The following is a 19969-nucleotide window of genomic DNA, read 5'->3' as shown; positions in this document are numbered from 1 at the left end:
TTGAAATTCAATCTTCCCAGGAGCAGATAGCCGCCTTTTCCTCCCTTGGAGCAATGAGTGGGTCTTCAGTGCCAATCTTGTGGCTCGCAGCCATTTAGCAGTTTGGTTTATTTATTATCTTTCTTTAAGAGGTAGGCTCAAATAGGCATAACCACCCTAGATGTCTTAGAAGAAGTATGGCCAGAATACTCCTTAGAGGAAAGGATGGCAAGGTGTCATCTCATGGATTGTCCATATTGCCACCAGACAGTTCCTGGAGGAGGGCATCATGCATGGTGGATAGAGGGACAGCAAGGAAACAAAGGACAAAAAAATAAAGGAAGGCCCTCATCGAGATCGAGTGAACCAGTGGCTGCAATGGTGGGCCCAAGCAGAGGAACCATTGTGAGGATGGTGCAGGACTGAGCAATATTTCGTTCTATTGAGCATCAGGTCACTGTGGGTGGGAGCCAAGTGGAGAGCGCCTAACCACCACCATCCCCGCGTTGGACAGCCCAGCGCTCCCTTATCAACATTCTGAGGGACATACAAACGTTTGGGAAGACTGGGTTTACAGCGAGAGTTGTTCCTATTTGGTAATAACTTTTGTCATGAATGACGTCTACCTTATCTGTTAAAGCGACTACTAACAAGTGAAAATAAAAAGACAACGGCAAAAATGAGCAAACAATACAAAAAAGTACTACAGGTTTAAACACAAATCTCCTTTGGGTCAAACCCCTTTGCTCTGCGTATGCACGGAGCGCAGAGTCAGAGAAGAAAAATAAACGAAAGCCACCAATACAAAGAATTAGAAAAATAAGCATTTTAGAAGTTATTTATGTTTAATGCTTAAAAGTCTGAATGCAACAAACAATCTACCATTATAGAAGTACTGGTGGGTCAATACAATGCATTAGAACTATGTACAATGCACAATTTAGTATCAAAATCTTTCTACACTGTGGAGGTTTACGAAACTGTTAATGACATCAAACACTACGCACTTAAGACACCTTTTTTTCTGCTACCACATTAGGAACGTCAGTGGACAGTCCATTTCAACTTGCAGCATCCATCCATTTCTAGTAAGAAATTAAGTGATTTTCTACTTACACAATAAAGTTTATCTACACGGTTCTCTTGATTTTGATCCATAGCAGCAAAGGCACTGTACATCAGCAGATCCACAGACTTAAAAGGTTTTTTTTTTTTAAAGCATTCAAACAAACAAACAAACAAACAAAAATAGGAATAAAAAAAGGAGGAGTCACATATCATAGTTGAACAGCAACAACAACAACATAAAAGGTAACACAACGTCTCTGGCACAATGGCACAGCCTGTGTCCATAGTGGGGACATCCAACTCAGACATAGAAAGAACCGGAGGTCAAGAGAGAAAGTCCTCGTCCCAGGTGTGAGCGTCCATTCTTCCTGTTTGTCAGAGGGAGGCTCTTGCAAGTCCTCCTCTGCCGGCTTTGTTCTGTAAAAGGATTGGCTTGCACAGTGGTAGGAATCGTCCCCCTTGCCTGTGCAGTTCCCAAAGAACATGCCAAAAAATATCCCATCGTTTCTTCCAACAACAAAACCACCCAAAGACACACATCTCCCTTTGCAAAGAAAACATGGCAAAAATATCCAGAAGGGATTAGGTGGTCTCTTTTGGGCCAATTACTTTGTTCATCTGTCTATAATATAGAAAGTAATTCAAAACAGATTACAAAGATGCTTGTCAGTAAAAGGAGGGAGGGGGAAGAAAAAACCAAAACAAAACTCCCAATGATTTTTCTTTTTAAAGAAGATGTTATCTAAAGCTATTGATAAATGGTTGAGCTTCATGAATACAACTTGGGCTGTCAAGTTCCAATTATTCAGCTGAGTTTTCAAACTAAAATCCGTTAAAAACAAACAAAAGAAAACCAACAACAACAAAAACCTTTAAAACTTAACAACACAGCAACATATTGCTTCCAGGTGTAATTATACATTTCACATCTCTATACAGTCGTTAGTCTACATTTAGTGACACTTTTAAATCAATTATTTTAAACTTTCCCCACCCCCCCTTTGCCAAAAAGGAGTGGGGGGTTGGGGATCAAATACAATGCATCTTCATTATCAATGTAGAAGCAGACAGCTTTATTTAGTCAGTCATTGTTAGAAAGCGTTCTTTAAACAAAATAAATATATTACAGATATAATACATAATTAAAGATTCAGGTCACTGATAAGTATGCCTATCCCATGTTCTTCCAAGTAGGTATCTGTAAGATTTGGTATCACAGGTTCTTAATGAGTATTCACAATTCAATAGCAAGTAGGAAGAGGGAGGGTTAAGGAAGGGAATGAAATTCCACAACCACTTGTGAGTATCTGGAACCCTTGGTTTTAGATGGGGGTGGGGGTGGGGACAAGATGAGAGAGCAAAGTGCTACAAGAAGGAGTCCAGTTCGCATGAAGGTTTATCCTTAATAAATAACTTCGTAAACTGTGGCCTTCTTATCTCCAGAACCGGTGACTATGTATTTGTCATCCACAGAGATGTCACAGCTGAGCACTGATGAGGACTCTTTGGACTGGGGGAAAAACACATGAAGAAAAATGTTGAATACAGAACGAAAACTCACACACACACACACACACACACACACACACACACACACACCACCCCCTCCATCCCCTCACACCACCAGCCCCATCATACACGAGCCCCTCACAGGGGAAGATAGTTGGTGTATCTTAGAGAGAACAGAGCTAGCTGGGCCTGCTGGGGGCTGTGCCGCACCAGATTAAGCATGGTTTACCAGATAAGGGCACACTAACCCTGGAGGTTCCTGCCTTTGGGGAGAGGGAGGCGAGAGTCAGTGATAAAAGCCCTCTTTTAAGTAAGGCTCTATTTCCAATCCTGTTCTTCAGTTATGAAGGGGCTTCAAAAAGTTTGTGAAAAACTTCAATTTTGCTTTAACTTCTTTGGTCCGAGAATTTTTTGGAAGTTCCCTCCAAATGAGAATGAAAAACTCTCACCAGAAGTCAGATGGCTTGAATGGAGTTTGAGCTGTGAAAATTCCCAACATGCCTGTTTCTTTACAAAGGCCAACAGGTAAAGAAAGATATTTACCTGCTGACCATCGCAGAGGGCTGCTGCAGAGTAACGTGGGATCACACAGGGGGAAAGGCCATTAAATACTTACCTTTTCGGAGATAAGGAATGCAAAATTATTCCTACAAAAACCGGAATTTCTCCCAATATAAAAACTTACATGAGGGATGGTCTGAATTATTTTTTAAAAATAAACTGTACTTAGAATTCTGTTTATCATGTTCAAGTACAATAAATATGTTGCAATGTCAACTTCTAACCGAACCATGCTAATATAAAAGAAATCCCAGGTCAGTAGTTTTTATCAATTATTTTAGAGTGACGCAAGAACTATCCCAACTGTTGTCAAGAAGAAAGCAGTTAGTACTAAAATAATATTTAGCTGACCTTTTAAAACAAGGAATAGAGGCAAAAAAGGATCCGAAATATCTGAGTAGTTTAAAAAGAAAAGAACGGATGACATGTAGTTGCAAACTTTTGATTGCAACCAATAGGAAACATATTTTCCTTCACACAAATATGATATAATATTTTTACCTATTATAAAAGACACATAGCATTAACTTGTTAATTTATAAGATGCTGCTTAGGACTACCTGAAAAGTTGCCATCCACCTTATGAAAAATGAAACACTCAAATACAGCTTAAAAAGTGGGTGGCAAGAACGGCGTATTCTGTCTACTGCACACCGTTTCTACACAAGTTACAATTTGGATGCTCTGTACATAATTTTACAGGCTCCAAAAGGTTGCGTCAAATCAATATAAAAGAATGGAAATTCATAAAAAGAACCAAAATTTATGGAATTATCATTTACTACTCTTCTTTTATGGGGGGAAGGAGATTCAAAGAAATGCTACTGAGAACATTTAAATAATTTGTTCAAGTTTTAAACATACAAACATAAGAGAGACCCAAACAAAAAAGAAACTCACAACCAACCTAGAGACCAGAAACTTCAGTTAATCAAGTGATAAGGGATGCAGGGTTGAGCAGCTGGTGAACAGCACATTGGGGACCAGCCCTGGCACTGAAGTCCCAGCCATGTGGCAATGAACCCCAGTTCCCCAAGACCTAATCATCACATCTGCACACTGTGAGTCACACTAACTTCAGCCACACAGGACACATGTGTGCACTCTTCATAGAGAGCGTGGCGACACAAGCGACATGCAGTGTGTGGTACAATACAACGCCACTCAATCAGCTGTTACCTGAAATATGCTGGCCCCGTAAGGTGTTCTCCAGGCATTCAGAAGGTTGTCCTTTCCAGTGCTTACAAACCACTTGCCTGTAAGGAGGGTTCAAAAAAAGCACGTCTGTGTTACTTTGTCAGACACCAGAGACTAGCGTTACAGAGCTTCAACATATTTACGGAAATTGCCTTTGTAGCAGTGCTTTCTTCACTTCCAAATAAAAGCCAGCCTTCCTAGATGTGCTGAGTCATTGATACTTATGACAATGACCGAGTGGTTAAATGCCAGAAAACTACACAGCTGTAGGAGGTAGGTGTGTGTGCAGAAGTGAAGCAACATAGGAGGAGGACCCCTGACTTAGCGCGACAGAAGGGGGACAGGAGGAGCTTGCTTACCACAGTGGGCAAACTTGAGTGACAGCACACAACTCTCATGCAGATGTAGCTGGTATTTGTCAGGCTTGGTGACATGCAGCACTTCCACGTTACTGTTCTCCATCCCCACTGCCAGCCACTCTCCAGTCGGGCAGTAGCCCAGAGAGAAGATCTAGAATGAAAATGGGTTAATTGTGAACCGGCTCCAGAGGCCATGCTTGCTTGAGCAAGAAGTAAACAGTTCTTCTGGAGACACAATTCAAATAGTGGAGGAGATCAACTTGAGAAGAAGACAGGCAGGAAAACAAGAGTCAAACGGGGCAGCCCTCAGTAATGAGACAAAGCTCCACAAAATAATCGGCTCACCAATTACACAGATCGCAAATGTGCACATAAAGCAATGATCTTTGAAATGGAAAGTATCTCAAAGCTTCTACTAAAAGATATATTTTTAGCTCTTTAATGTAAGATAGACGAGTTTTTTGTATTTAATAAATATACTAATCAATATCCCTTTAAAAAACACAACTTGGGCAGGAGAAGCCGACATTTGTCAGTTATTGAATATGGCTTTGTCCTACATGGCACTTTATCCTAGGAGGCACACGGCCCTCTTCACATGCCCCGTCTTCCACAGAATCCACCGACTGAGACCGAACCTGGGACGTGAAGTCGTGCTGCTGCAGCTGCCGCCCCTCGCGCAGGTCCCAGGACCTGACCGTGTTGTCCAAACCGCCCGTCCAGAGCTTGGTGCCATCGTTAGAAATGTCAATACAGCTGGCCCCGTCTGTGTGGCCCTGGAACTGTCTGCAAGTGTCAAAAAGCGAGAGAGAGAGGCCTTGAGAAGCCGAGTTTTCTTTCTTCTTCTTTTTTTAAAATAATTTTATCGGGGGCTCTAAAACTCTTTTTAAAAAAAATAATTTTATTAGGGGCTCATACAGAGAAGCTGAGTTTTCTGTTGAACTCAAATTTTAGCCTGTCTTGGTGATCAATTTCACTGTAGTCCTTAATTGTAGATCATTTTGGTTTATGGTCTATGTATTCAAAATCGGTCAAACATTACATTTTAACTGAGATGCTGCATTTCCTATACTTTTATTCTTTTGTGAATTATTTGGGTAGTTCACTGTGAGGATGGAATGGCAATCACTGATGGAGAAATATCTCCAAATGAACTAAAGCTCAAGAAAACACACCACCTATAAGGACAAGAAGAACTAACTTCAGGCACATTCTGAGGCCTACACTCTCGCAGCGATATGGAAGGACACAAAATTTCAGAAATGGAGGCAATATTTGACAGTGAGCAGTCATGCAGCCAGGGGTGGCTGTACACAGCAGACAGGCCAGGCTCTTAAGCTAAGACCTGGTCTAAGTGAGACAGCTGCCGAAGCAAGCACTTCTGGTAAGATGTGCAGAAGACATTGCGGGAGCTGAAGGGATGGATGAGAGGCAGTTCCTCACAAAATCCTTTCTAAACAGGAAAAATGATGCTTATTTTGAGTTTAAAGCCAAATATGTGGGGGGAAATGGAAGAAAAATATGGAAATTTGCCATGAACTTTCTGAATCCCTCTTGTATATATGGTAAAACAACAACCATTAAGTTTATTTTGACTTAAAAGGATGCTACATAGGATTCTGAACTGTCAGCCTTGTAGTTGGCAACCCAGCGCTTAACCCAAAACACCAACACCATTTAAAACAAGTTCAGTCCTAGATAGCTGCAAATGGACAGTTTACAGGCCTCTTCTCTTAATATGCTCACCTGAACTTGAAGTTACACTTGACTACAACCTCCTTTCTCCCTTTACCTGATCACACGTCCCGATTCCCACCTGCTGACATCTGGAGACTACATGCAAGGATTTGCCTACCAAGACTGGTCCCGCTCAATCTTATTTCCTACCAGGCATCAGAGTTAGGCTTAGACATTCTTGATGGTGGGGTGACATGCAATCTAGCCCAATCCAGACTGAGCAGGACCCAACACAGGGCTCGGGCCCATATGCTACGAATCTTCAGTACTTAAGTATCTACCAACACTGACCATGTCAGCAAGCAGAGGCTGTGCATTACAGGCACAGAATGAAGGCATAAGGAACCACTTCCAAGCAATTAGCCGCTGCAACCCCACTGAGCACAATTCCACTCTGACACAGGGTTGACCTCAGTTGCAAACTGACTCAATGGCAACTAACTTCAATAAGTCCATGAGGTCACAGACACCTTATGTTGCATTCCTTTTATGTCACACTGACCTCATTAAAAAAAATCACATTGAAGATGCTTAGAATAGTCGGGGGGTGGGGACGGACTACAATAATAACCAACCCCCCTCTCATTTTATAAAGTTTAAATAATCCTGGAGACAAGATTTTATATTTTTCTTTCTAGCCTATTAAAATGGACCTGCTTGTGACAACAAATAATCAGATAATTATACAAAGGGGCTTCGGGAAGGTCATGGGAAAATGGAATTTAAAAAATCTCCCCTGAACTTTTTTTTGAAGTGCCCCCTCCTGGGGGTGGTGGGTGGTATTTCATCTCTTTAGAGTAAGAGAGACAGGCGGAAACACAGCACGTGGTTCACTATGGCCAAGCTGGGTCCTCCTCAGGGCTTGGTAACCTGTCCTGCGGACCCACCTCACCAGCGTCTGGTTGTGCAGGTCCCACACGGCGATGTTGCCGTCACTGCAGCATGAGAAGCAGACCTTGGAGTCAGGGCTGATGGCCAGGGCGTAGCAGGCAGGAGCTGAGGACGTCAGCTCGGCCTTGATGCGGGGAGTCGGAGCCGCCAGGTCCCAAATGGAAAGAGTACTGGCTTCCCCTCCCACAATTAGGGTGCGCCCATCAGGGAGCAATCTGCAGGAACGGATGTAGTTATCCCTGTTCTGTGAAGACAAAAACCATCAAGAGATTACTCATGAGGAAAGGAAAACAGCATTAACATGAGAGCAGAAATCCATAAAAGTATTGTGTTCCCTCCTGGTTTTAATGAGCCATTTATACTTATGACAATGATAAAGTGGATTAATGCTAGAAAATTACATGAAATTAGGGAAGTACTTAAACTTGATCTTCAAAACCTAGTAGGGAGATATTTAATCTTAATTAGCATCAAAATGCAAAGATGTAGACTTTCCCCCAACCCACCCCCACCCCCACATGGAGAGCTTTGTGCAGCCATCAGCTCCTGGAGTCATCTGTACACACAGACCCACACATACACTAACAGGGGCGTTCCCACGATCCCTGAGGAGCCAGCCAGACAGGAAGGTCGGTGGACTTGACCCTGCTTTGGCAAGTTTGGCTGCTGCTGCCAGGAAGGCGTCAAGGGGTTACAGGCCTCTGGAGTCTGTTCCTCCTGCACGGTGTGGCATGATCTGACTAAAAGGCATTGTGGATTTGATTAAATCAGCAGCAATCGGAGGTGAGAATCAAGAAGTGTTAAGAGACGGAATGGGGCAAAAAAAAAAAAAAGTCTCCCAGAAATATTTAACTGCTGGTATAAAGGAAGAAAACTAAAATGAAATTTCCTAACCAGCTCAAGGACAAATATTAATGAATCAGCTGAGAGGTTATCTAGTGCCTGCTGCATGCAGTTACCAAGTTCCTCGGTGCCCGTTGGCTAGAAGAGGACTTCCAGTGCATCCTCATTGAAACTACTGGGTGCACTCAGTTTTTGTAAACCCTGGGCTCATATTTTGGTCTAGAAAAGCCAGTCCCTGGGTAATGCAAACAGTTAACTGCTAACATTGCTGGAGATCTGAGTCCACCCGGAGGTGACCTGCCAAAAAAGTCTACCAATCTACTTCCAAAATCTGCCACTGGAAACCTCATGGAGCTAAAAGAGCTGATGAGTGAGACCCCTGGGATCATGGCCATTAGCCACCCTTCAGGTCTGGAAATGAACCTACCCCCATGACTCAATTTCCAGCCCAACAACCAAGTCTACAGGGTGAGCACGAAAGCAAGGCAGGTACAGAGTGCGGAGACTCATTAAAAGGGCAGTATTTGCCCCGGGGCTAAGTTCAGACGGGTTAGGAAGGAGAGAGGACACAAAGGGAGGAAGTAGGATGTGATGTTTCGATGAAGGCGCCGCCATCGATGAGATGAAACAAAATGTATATAAACTGGTGAATGTAAAACTCATCTGCTGGGTAAACCTACATTCAATTCCCAATAGAAAGCGGAAGGGGCACAACCAGAAAAGAAATCCCCACGGAGCCCAGTTCTATACCAACAAGCATGGGGCGGCCACAGTTTAATGGCCTCCATGCCATGGGCGTAGTCTAGGAAAGCGAGTGTTTTCATTTTCCTGTTCCCAGGGAACGTCAATGAACACGGTTCTGAAGCATGCTCTGCACATGAAGAACAGGGTCACTTTGCCTGAAGGAGCTGAAAGACAACCGATGTCCTCCTTGGCCCTTTCTTTACATCTCCAAGTGTGAGTCCACAAACCACCACCATGGCCAACTGCCAACTTAGGACCCACACTAGGGTGCAGCTCTTAAGTACTCTTGTACCGTTTTCTCGCCCAACTTCCTCTTGCACCCCTTCCCCTCTCCCAATTTTCTCAATAAGGGGTGCTGAACGTCCTTGTTCACTCACCAGGCAGTCGAGCTGAGAGACAGGGCTCTTGTTGCCAGGGTGGCTGATGTCCCAGACCTTGACGCAGCCCTTGCCGCCCGTGTACACGTGCCGCGTGGGGTTGCTGATGGTCACAGCGCACACCACCTCCCCGTGGTTGAGAGTGTTGATCTGGCGAGCGTGCCGGGGGATGCCAGGGCCAATGAGGGCGTCGGGGGGGAAGGGGACAGGTTGCATCTGACCATCTGCACTGACGTGGAAGGAGTATGCTCTAAGGCAGTGGAGGAGAAAAAGAAGAAGAAGAAAGAGGGCATGTACAAATGTTATTCAACTGCCCAGTGTAACTTGGTGAAAAATAAAATTGCTGGTACTGCTTACAATGTACCATTCAGCAAATCTGCCTGGTCGTGGAAAGAACAGTTTTCTGAGTCAGAGACAGGGCCAACTCTCCTAGCTGCTGGATGACACCAGCACTTACTTAACACCTCTCTGAACTTTAGTTCTAACCTCTAAAATGGGGGCAGTATTGCTTCCTCTGGAAACTGTTCTGAGATATATGATAACCAGGGACAAGTCTGGGGCCCTACGACTTCACTGCTAACTCACACTAATTCAGAGGCCTGCCATGATCCAGTCAAGTGACTTCCTTACAACACACCAAAATTATGAAACTTTAAGGACTCAAGAATCGGTAGGCCCGAATTTTAAAATGGCAGACATGCAAACATAGGGCTTTATCTATCATTTTTCTAAAATGCCTTGATTTGCCTTGACAATCACAAATCCTAGTAATTCCAAATGGAATTAGATGGCTAAGAGAAAACACACTGTGGGAGTGCCCAGAGGGCCCACCTGTGAATACCTATCAGCAGCTCCATCTCCAATTCATTTCCAGGGAAAGCCCTCAGGTTGTGAAAGCGGTTGGTTCTAAAATGAAACTTGAGGGAGAGCTTCTCCCTCACAGACCCATCTCTATTTTTAGGATGTGGGAGTTGGGGCGGGCTGAGGAGTAGGGCTGTGGGGAGGGACGGTGACTGACCTGCCAGCTTCCTGGAGGCAGATGTCAGAGGTGGGCAGGAGGGAGGGGTGCCATCTTGGGATTATCACAGGCACTATAGCTCCCATGGAAATGATGACACTCTAGAAGACAGGGAGCTTTGGAATGTGCTGTCTGTGAAAGGCAGACCAGGTGAAAGGCAGAGGCATGTGTGGAAGCCTAACTGAGGGACAAGTGGATCACCCTGCAGGAGAGTATTCAAGCCAAACCAAAACAACTTCCGGTTCTGTAAAGCAAAACATCAAAGGAGTCAAAGTGCTGGTCTGCTCACTGCAAAGTTGGTGGGTGGTCCAACTCACCAGCTGATTGGCAGGAGAAAGATGAGGCTGTCTGGTCACAAAGATTTAGAGCCCCAGAAACCCTACACCAAGTTGCTACGAGTTGGAATCAGCTCAGGGGCAGTTGGCTTGTTTGGGTTAATACAAAAAAATCTATAGGCTGATCACATTCATTAAAATTCAACCCATTACTGAGGAGGGCCATGGTCAATCACCTGAGGCTCCCCAAATGATGAATCTGGGGTATGACTGCAGCGGTCTGAGGGCCAGCCTGCAGAGGATTTTGACTCTGTCTAGACTAGAGAAATGTGTCCCTAGAGGTATAGCTGGTTAGGCACTGATAGGGCTGCTAGCCACAAGGTCAGTAGTTCACGCCCAACAGCCACTTGGAAAGATGATGATGAAGATGTCTCCCCTTGTAAAGATGCAGTCTCAGAAACTCTAGGGAGTTATGCTATGTCCTATAGGTTAGGGCTGAAGTCACCTTTGGCAGCAGTGGGTTTGGCTGGATTAGACTGCAGAGAAAGGCTCAGGACTGGGTTTTAGAAAAGAAAGGTGCATGTCACTTCAAGGGATAGAGGTGGAAAATTAGGCAAACAACGGCTATGCAAAAAGGCTTCCAAAAGGTTGTAGAGAAACTCTCGGTGTCTTTTAATTCCATTTTCCCACAGACTTTTAGAAGCTCCCTCAAATTTCTTCATTTAAATCAATAGGACCAAGGGATTAATGAAGTGTCCAGCATGGCGGGAGGAGGGTGGGTGTGGGCCATGGAAGAAGACCCTCAGGCTCACAACCAGAAAACCAGGTCACAGCATTCTGTCACTGCCACTGAAGGGGGAAATGACAATGAACAGCTGTATACAAAACAGCCGAGTTAAAAAGGGGGGGGTCTAAGTCACCTAAGAAAAATGGTATGAGGAAATGGCAACTCTGCAGGCTAGTGAGGGCAAGCATGTGTAATCCCCGCTAATTCCGAAAATACTTATTAGAGGCCCGAAGTGTGCCACCACATGCTTAGGAATCATAAATGAACAAGACACGCCAAAGTCAGTACATGCTCCCAGACCTTACATCCTAGAGAGGAAATATAAACAGATCAACCAGTAACTTCAATAGCAACACACACACTTATATCACACCGAGCCTAGCCCACTGTCATCAAGTCGATTCCAACTCACAAACACCCCATCTGTGTATGGGGCAAAGTGGAACTATTCCTGGGGGTTCTCCAAATCTGTAAATCTTTACGGGAATAGATAGTCTCATCTCTCTCCTGTGAAGCAGCTAATGGGTTTGAACCACCAAGCTTGTAGTTAGCTCAATGCTTAACCCACTAAGCTGCCAGTGACCCTTAACTCCGGTTTACACACATACAGATAAAGGTCTCAGCTAAGAGTCGATGTGCAGAATGGTGATTGGGTACACCTCGAGGAACAGGCATGTGAGCAGAGGTGCAGGGCTTGCAGGCCGAGAGAGAATCTGCCAAATGGAAGGGCGGCAAAGCCCTTGTGGCAAGGCTGAGTGAGAAAGCCTTTGGTGGGTGATGACAGGATATGAGATGGAGCAGGAGCAGTGACAAAGCAAAAACAGAAGCAAAAGAGGGGTAGAGAGAATTTTTGAGTTCAATGGAGTCACTAGAGGCAAAGAATTGAAACGATCCAATGTTCTCCAGTGATCATTTTGGTTGCCAAGTGAAAGATTACTTTTATTTGGCAAAAGGGAAGAAATGAATGAATTCAAAGACTCAGGGATTGGTTACAGAAATCTGGGGCCACAGTTGGTGGCTAGGACCTGGGAGTCAGTGAGCAAACTGGGACCAAGTTTGAAAATCAAAAGGTCTGACTGCGGCTGGGGAGGGGGAGTGAGAGGGGGCGGGTGGATAAGTGGCTTGGACTGGAGGGGATACAGCTAGGGGTAGGGCAGGGTCTCTGAGCTTGTGAATAGGCAACTGCAGCAGAGTAGGGCAGGGCCTCATTTTTGATGAGGTAGTCCAACAGCTGGGGCAAGGTTACTAAAGTGTTCCCCTGTTGCTATGAAAGCCACCCAGGATGATGGCAAGCTCTGAGTGGAGTAAACCCAAGGCCATTTGTCCAAGTCTTTAATAAACTGGAGGAACATCCCAACAAAGTGAGAGGGGAGGGGTAGAGTTGAATGGCATGAGCCTGAGAGAAGTCCGATTTTCAGGAAATAGCGGAGGAGTTAAGTGCTGAAAGACATGGAGTAAGGGTGACCACAGCTTTTATCATTTGTACCGCTGGCCCTGAGGACTGTGGGGGTGAAGGCGATCTCAGGAGGGGCTCAGTGAGGTCCATTTGGGCAAGGGAGGGTGGGCAGTGATACTCTCAGAGAAAGCCTGAAATCCTAAAGGATGATGGCTGAGTGAAAGGCTAACTGATTTAGCAATTGAGTGGTCATGAAGACTCAATCTTAAAGGCAGAGAAAGGAAGGTTATCCCAAGTTTAGATGGTGTTGTACATCTTTAATGACCATTTATTAGAGAAGACAACTCTCTCGGTTCTCTAGCTTCACTAAGTGGTTTTTAAAGAGCCCAAAGAAGTTAAACAGCTAAGAAACCAGACAAATAATTTCTTTTAGGTTTTTAATATGACATTCTTAAATTCTTAAAAGTAAGTAAGTAAATAAATAAACACTGTGAGCACCTACTATGTTCCTGGCACTTCTTCAAAAAAAGGACAAGAATTTCAAGTGTCTATACTTATAAGGAGAACATAATGTATCCCTCTATTTGCTTAAGAATACATAAAAGATACTTAAAAGTGTTAAGAAAAGCCTTTTCACACATTTATTACTGGAGTTCAACAAGCTCTTTAATGTAAAACTAGCAAAGAGTACAGAAATGTGTAAGAAAAAAAGCCACCATTTACAGAAAGCACAGATTTCAAGTTTGAAGGGCTTTTCTCTTCTATTCAATTTACATGTGTCAACCTTGGTGGCACTCTTGGGCAGGGGCTGGACTGCTACTGGCCAAGTTGACAGTTCAAATCCACCAGTCACTCCACAGGAGACAGCTGAGGCTATCCGCTTCCATGAAGATTTACAGCTGGGAAACTCCATGGAGGGCCACTATGAGTCAGAGTGGACTCGATGGCAGTGAATCTGTTATACCCTATGATACAGAGTGTATTTTAAGGACACAAAATCAGGCCAGGCCCTGGCCTTCTCTCAGAGGTAGATCCTAGTTTAGTACAGGGATAAGCAAAGTACAGAAGGGATTAGAACACCGGGTGAAAAATAACAGGGGCAGGGTTCCTCGGTGACTCAAAAAGGCCGAACTTCTGTTTCATGAGAAAGAAGGTACTAGAGATGGATTTTAAAGGACAAAGGAACACCATCTGGGAAGGAAGGTAGGGGGGAAAGCACTGGGTGGGAAGACTAGCCAATACCAAGGGCTACAAAGGAGGACGAAGTGAAATGGTATAGGAAAGGCCACCAGTGGTTTTGACCCTGTGTTTACAGCGGATTCTACAGTACATGGTTGGGGGGACCTGGGCAGAACAGAGTCTCATGGAAAGCCAGTAACATGATGCTATAAAGGAAGGGCATAGACCAAAAGCCTTAGATTTCACAGAGTGAGCTTTTCGCCGCCGCCCCCCAGCACCATCACCCCCGCCGCCCATGGGAGATTGTGGTGGTGGTGTAAATTATTAGACAAAGGCTTTAGTAAGTACAAAACACCCCCAAAACCCACAACCTGCCCATACCCCCCAACTAGGTTGCAAAAATCCAGTCTGATTTGGAGGAATAAGAAGCAATTATTCCAGAAATAAAAGAGGGAGTAGGGGAAGGGAACTAGCCCAGGGGAAGGATGGCAAGCTGAAGTAAGAGCGAATAAAAAACTCTGTAGGCACCAACTAATAAGATATGAGGAGGGAGCCAGTAATAAGCAAGTTTCTGGCTCAGAAAACCACAGGACACTAGCAGTTACAAAAATGGGAAAACTGGGAGGAAGCCCTAGTGTGGGGAGTGTAATGAGTTTAAGGAACAAATAATACAAGTGGAAGATTCCTTGCTGCTACAAAGAAGGGCTGGAGAGGGAAGGAACTGGGGTGCGTTCTCCCCAACATAGACGCTTGCTGCTGTACACATAAACATGCATGAGTATAACACATGGGCACACCAATAGCAAAGGAAGCCATGAAAAGCTAAGAAGAGCTCTTCAAGAAACATATTTTTGAGAAAAGACGACGAAGAAGAAAAATGTAGGTTTGGTTTCAGATTATGTTGTGTTTACTTTATGACAGGACCAGGCTTCAAACAAACCAGGTCCCTGAGAGCCAATCTCTCTGTAAAACATGTGCCCTGGCTCATCATTTTTTATTGGGTTTCAATGGAAGCCCAGCGTTTTTATACAGTGCTCAGCCTTCCCACCTCCACTCCACTTACTCTATTGTGTCAACTCATTTCTCCACACTTTGCAACATCTTCTCCACATTTTCAATGTCTCACATGATGGGACTAGACCTTAAATTCCCCATTAGAGGTCTACCTATTGTACTCCACAGAGTACAGGAGAAAATTTTGTTTCAAGTACCAAGAGCCCACTAGTAGTCAACAGATAATTGGATGGGTTTACCCATTTTGAAAGCTCTGTTGTATAAAATACAGAACCGAAAACCAAACACAAATTCAACAGAGAAAAGATTTCTACAGCCTGCAGCCCAGAAGCCTGGGATCTTTGCTTCTGTTCATTCCCATGCCATATCCCGTAACACATTTAGTGCTGTGCTTTTAAGAGCATTGCTTTCCGCTGGTCATATATGTTTCAGTTAGGTAGTAGGTAAGGGAAATAGTCCATTTTCAGCTCGTGCTGAAATTAAACTATGTTGTTATTCCAATTGCATACTGAGAGAAGCCTCGCTAATTCACTTGAACAGATAGAGGACCCAATGTGGATTATCAAATAAATGCCACTTTATTCATTAATTTGGTACATGAATTTAATTATAACTTTTGATAATATCTAACAGTTAATTTTGTAGAAATAATTAGGACAGAGATGCACAAGTTGTCTTTCTGGAGGAAAGTGGCAGTGTGTGGGGGATGGGTTTTAGTTGACACATGCTTTGCAGAAGCTTTGCGTCTTGAAAAGTGTTTTGTACAAGAGAAAGTGTCTCAAGTCTGTACTATATGATCTCGAGAGCCATCTATTATAATCATATAGTCATCATCATTTGTGCTTTAAAAGCTACATTGCAAAGCAGATATCTCTATATGTGAAAACTCACAGGGCCTTTAAATGGTTCAAGGAAATTTTCTCTTTTAATTCTTCATCTTCCTGCCCTGCTACATCATAAAGACATACGGATGGCAAAAACTTTGGAAATCCAGTTTACTCTCTAACATTCTTGGGTTATTCTGGTTCCCTAAACTATGCTGTCCCTTCTCGTAAGTCCTTGAGAACCTGATACAACTCAGGGGCAAGGCTGCAAGAAAGATGCTGCTATATTTTACGTAATAGCTACATGTACTAAATAAACATGGTGTGTAACATACACTGTCATCTTACATCCTCCTCATCAGGAAGTACCATCTCTGAACCTGGTGGTCAACTGGCAGAGTCAAAATTTAAACTTGGAGCTTTGATATACTGCCAACCACACCAGGTCTTGTGAAGTGTTATTTGCCAAGTGCAGGAAGTGTGATTCCACCATTTCTAGGAGTAAAATTTTCCAATAGTCTTCAACCCACCAAAGGACCCTTAACGATTTCATAATTCCACAAGTCGCAATGGGAAGAGAAAGGCAGTCCAACTCAAGCCTTTTCAAAAGCAGCGCTCAATGAGACAAGTCATGAAGCTTCGGTTATTCAACTGGTCCAAACCTTCCAATTAAGACTGTCATCCCTTCTTCATATATATCAAAATATACTCTCGAAGTCCCTTGGTGGTATCAACTGCTAATGCACTCGGCTCTTAACCAAATGGCTGGAGGTTCAAGTCTACCCTGAGGTACTTGGGATGACCCCTGATGTTCTACTATGAAAAAATAAACCATTAGAAGTGCTCTAGAGCACAGTTCAACTCTGGCACACGTGGAATGTTAGGAGCCAGACCCAAGGATGGCTTTTTTTTTTTTTTAAAGCACTTTCATTTTGTTTTTCCTTAGGGCAGCTGCTGGAGCAAGAAGCACCCGACCTCTTCTGCTCTGGTGGTTATCCGACAGCTTTGAGTGCAGCTGTGGTTAAACCATTAGCAAAAAGCATGCAGTACCTCAAAAAGAGAAGACACCTCTTCACCTGGAAACCACGCAGCCCTTCCCATTTCATACGTTCCAATAGAACGCAGGTGTTTGAGTGATTCAGCTAATCCGCTGACCTGGTTATTTAGTCACTGCTTGAAATCAGCCAAGCTTTCACCTTCAAATACACCAGGGTATTTGGTCAACAAGCCTTTTCAGTCAGTCAACAACTATTTGCAGAACACACGCAGGTATACAGAAGTTTATGGTAATTGATGTTCATACCTTCGACTCTCAAAGAAGCCAAAGTTTAATTTGCCTTGTCTCCCTATTAATCACTCAAATATTTACTGAGCAACTTGGCTATGGAGCCAGCATTATGTTTGAAGCTCACGGTAGAGTCTGTGGGAAACCAAGCCACAGAAGGAAGAACAAGGAGTGGGATGCATCAGACAGAAGTGAAGACAGGCCACGGTGGCGGGGAGCAGGATGTATGAGGAGCAGAAAAGGAAACCACAGGGTGCCTAACCATAGATTAGTGAATACGCAAGCAGGGAGGAGTCAGAGAGGGAGAGAACGGGACACACTCGTCTGTGAACATCCACTAAGAAGAAGCACATTCTACTCTAGGTCCTGCAGACACTTCTATGAACTGAATAGCATAACTTAAGCTCTACTGTCCTGTCCTGGAACTTGTATTCAAATGGGAGACGTGGTGCATGGCTGTGCCTGAGTATTAAAAGAAGCAGGGGAATAGAAAGAACGAGAGGGGGAGGACAAGAGGGGGATGCAACTTTACGTATGGTTGTAAGGTAACATCTTAGTGGCGACCAGAAGTGAAAGAGAAAACCACCCAAAAGGGGGGACCAGGAAGAGCAAGGGCCCTGTGGTAAGCAAGGGAAGCCTCACAAGAAGCGGCAACTGGGGGTCAAGTGGGGACAGCAGAGAGCAGGTAAGAAAACACTGACGATTGGACAGGCAGCCCAGGCCTTGCCACGTCCAGGGAATACGACGATGGGCTGTAGAGTGGTGAGGAGAAATCTACAAAAGCAAACTAAGCCCATTGCTCCCTCTGAGTTTGAATTGTGTTCTGGGAGCCACAGTTCTGTACGGTGTTCTCGGCTGTCAGATTTATGGAAGCATGGTTGCCAGGCCTTTGTTCCTGAACAAATATACACAAGTGACTACGAAGACAAGGAGAGCCTGCAGGGGGTGTTTCCCAAAAGAGAGAAGAGGAAAACAAAGCAGGGATTTCAAAGGAAGGAAGAACAATAGTGTGTCCTTGAGTCTTGGTGCCTGGAGAGAGCAGTGTTGGAAAGGTGCAGTGGCCTGAAGGGCACTTTAGTGGTATGGGATGAGATGTGGTGGGAAATGAGAATATGCCAGAGGAGACTGATCAAATGGTGTGCTGTGTTCTGTCTTTCCTAACTCAAGGGGGTATGTTGTGAACACAGAGCTTCCAAATGCCCAGCTCAGGGCACAAGAAGCCAACCAAGTAAGCCACCTTTTCTACAAATGGACCCTAGTCTGAGATCACTCTACAACCCCCACACCCCCACCCTGCCCTAACTTGCCCCGAGCATTTAAAGCCCCATGTTTTTTTTCCCACATACCTAAATTTTAAACGCCCAGGTTTGCTAACCAGACAGACTTTTTAAACGACTTTGAAATCAAGTAACCAATTTAGGAAGACCTGACTTCTGGAGATGTTGCTCTAAGTTGCATCCCCATATGAGAAGCTCTTGGAAGCTCAGGCTGTTAAATGAAACCCCCAAAACTCCTCTCTCCATACCATCTTTCCCTATGAAAAACACTCTCAAAGAATGGAAAATGCAAGCTAGGGGACCCTTCGACAATGATCAAGTTCCTCTGCCCAGGCTGCTGTCTAACCCACTGTCATCCAGTCAATTCTGATGCCGAACAATCCACGAGCAGCTGGTGGTTTGAATCACCAGTTGGCCATGTGGTCGGCAACCGGTGCTCATCCTACAGCACTGCCCAGCAGTACTCAAAGTCTGAAGGGCTAGCCAGGGACCAGGGGGACTCACATAATGCACAAGGTCACAGAAGTACTCACGGTTTTCCTCCTGGAATACCTGCCAGGTTTGGAGGTATTGCTGGCACACGCATGTGATGGTGTGGATCAAATCCAACCTAGAATTTTTCCAGAGAAAAACAGACATAAACTTGGTTATAGTCACTCCTTTGATCCCATTCAACACCTTTTCTATGACTTGGGAGACTAGGTTTTTAAGAGATTGGTACTTATTAATGAAATGAGAATGAGGTATAGGATATGAGGATTTACTGTAACAATTGGCAGCGGGAGACATACGATATATGAACAGTCGTTGAAGCTGATGGGAAGAACAACAAGTTAAACCTGTTGTCGCTGAGTCCAGTGTGACTCATTGGGAGCCTATGTGTGACACAGCAGAATTGTCCCCACAGGCTTTTCTTGGATGGAATCTGCTTGGAAACAGATCACCAAGCCTTTTTTCCCCTGGGTAGGGTCCCTGGGTAAATTCTAAGTGCCAACCTTGTAGTTAGGAGTCAAGTGCAAACCATTTTCGCCACCCAGAAACATTATGGAGCTCATTACAGTCATTAAACGATTTGCTCTACTTCTTTGTGTTTACATTTTTTTTAATGAAGTGAAATAAACTATTCATCTTACAAAAGGATGTGGGTCTCATGGTTTAATTACAAACAGCTTCACTGACACATGCATTCCATTTTGGCTCTAAAAATACCTCAATTTCTATACAATATAACTTTAGTTAAAAAGGAAAAAAGTATGAGAGCTCTCTCCTCTGAGCCTTTTTTGGCGGGTTGGGAGGTATAAGCCTTTGAAAGCCCATACACGTACCACAGGTGACCTGCCGTATGCAGCAGCAGCGGCGGCGGCAGCGGCAGCCGCACTCATCTGTGGGGAGATGTTGTGCAGTCCAGCGTAGGCGGCCCCCGGGCTGGTCAGCTCTCCGTTCATGCCGGCATGGGGCACAATCCCAAATGGGGTTGGGTATGGACAGGGAACTGCCATAGGGGTCCTCAAGCTCGAAGCTATAAGCAAATAGGGTAGGAGAAAAGAGAAAACCCAAGAACCTAAGAAATGCTTTAGTCGTATCTCGTTTATTGGGGGGGAAAAAATCATAACCCAACAAATAGTTATTTTAATCTTCTCAAAACGCAT

General features: G+C 44.3%; 1 protein-coding gene across 1 annotated transcript in view; it reads right to left on the bottom strand.

Annotated features, from left to right (window-relative positions):
- Positions 1-805: 805 nt before the first annotated feature.
- TLE4 (TLE family member 4, transcriptional corepressor) overlaps positions 806-19969 on the bottom strand; it is a 186572-nt gene continuing 167408 nt past the window's right edge. The window contains exons 14-21 of the mRNA XM_045288460.1: positions 19646-19839; positions 18854-18930; positions 9266-9515; positions 7298-7545; positions 5312-5459; positions 4674-4824; positions 4297-4373; positions 806-2557 (exon numbers count right to left, since the gene is read on the bottom strand). Of these exons, the coding sequence (XP_045144395.1) occupies positions 2450-2557; positions 4297-4373; positions 4674-4824; positions 5312-5459; positions 7298-7545; positions 9266-9515; positions 18854-18930; positions 19646-19839 (1253 nt within the window). The 3' untranslated portion in view covers positions 806-2449. The remainder of the gene's footprint in view (positions 2558-4296; positions 4374-4673; positions 4825-5311; positions 5460-7297; positions 7546-9265; positions 9516-18853; positions 18931-19645; positions 19840-19969) is intronic.

The sequence above is a fragment of the Echinops telfairi genome, unplaced genomic scaffold (assembly GCF_000313985.2).
Source record: "Echinops telfairi isolate 266 unplaced genomic scaffold, ASM31398v2 ScPeMD7_1;HRSCAF=3_1, whole genome shotgun sequence".
Taxonomy (NCBI): Eukaryota; Metazoa; Chordata; class Mammalia; order Afrosoricida; family Tenrecidae; genus Echinops; species Echinops telfairi.
This window is presented reverse-complemented; position numbering and strand designations above follow the sequence as displayed.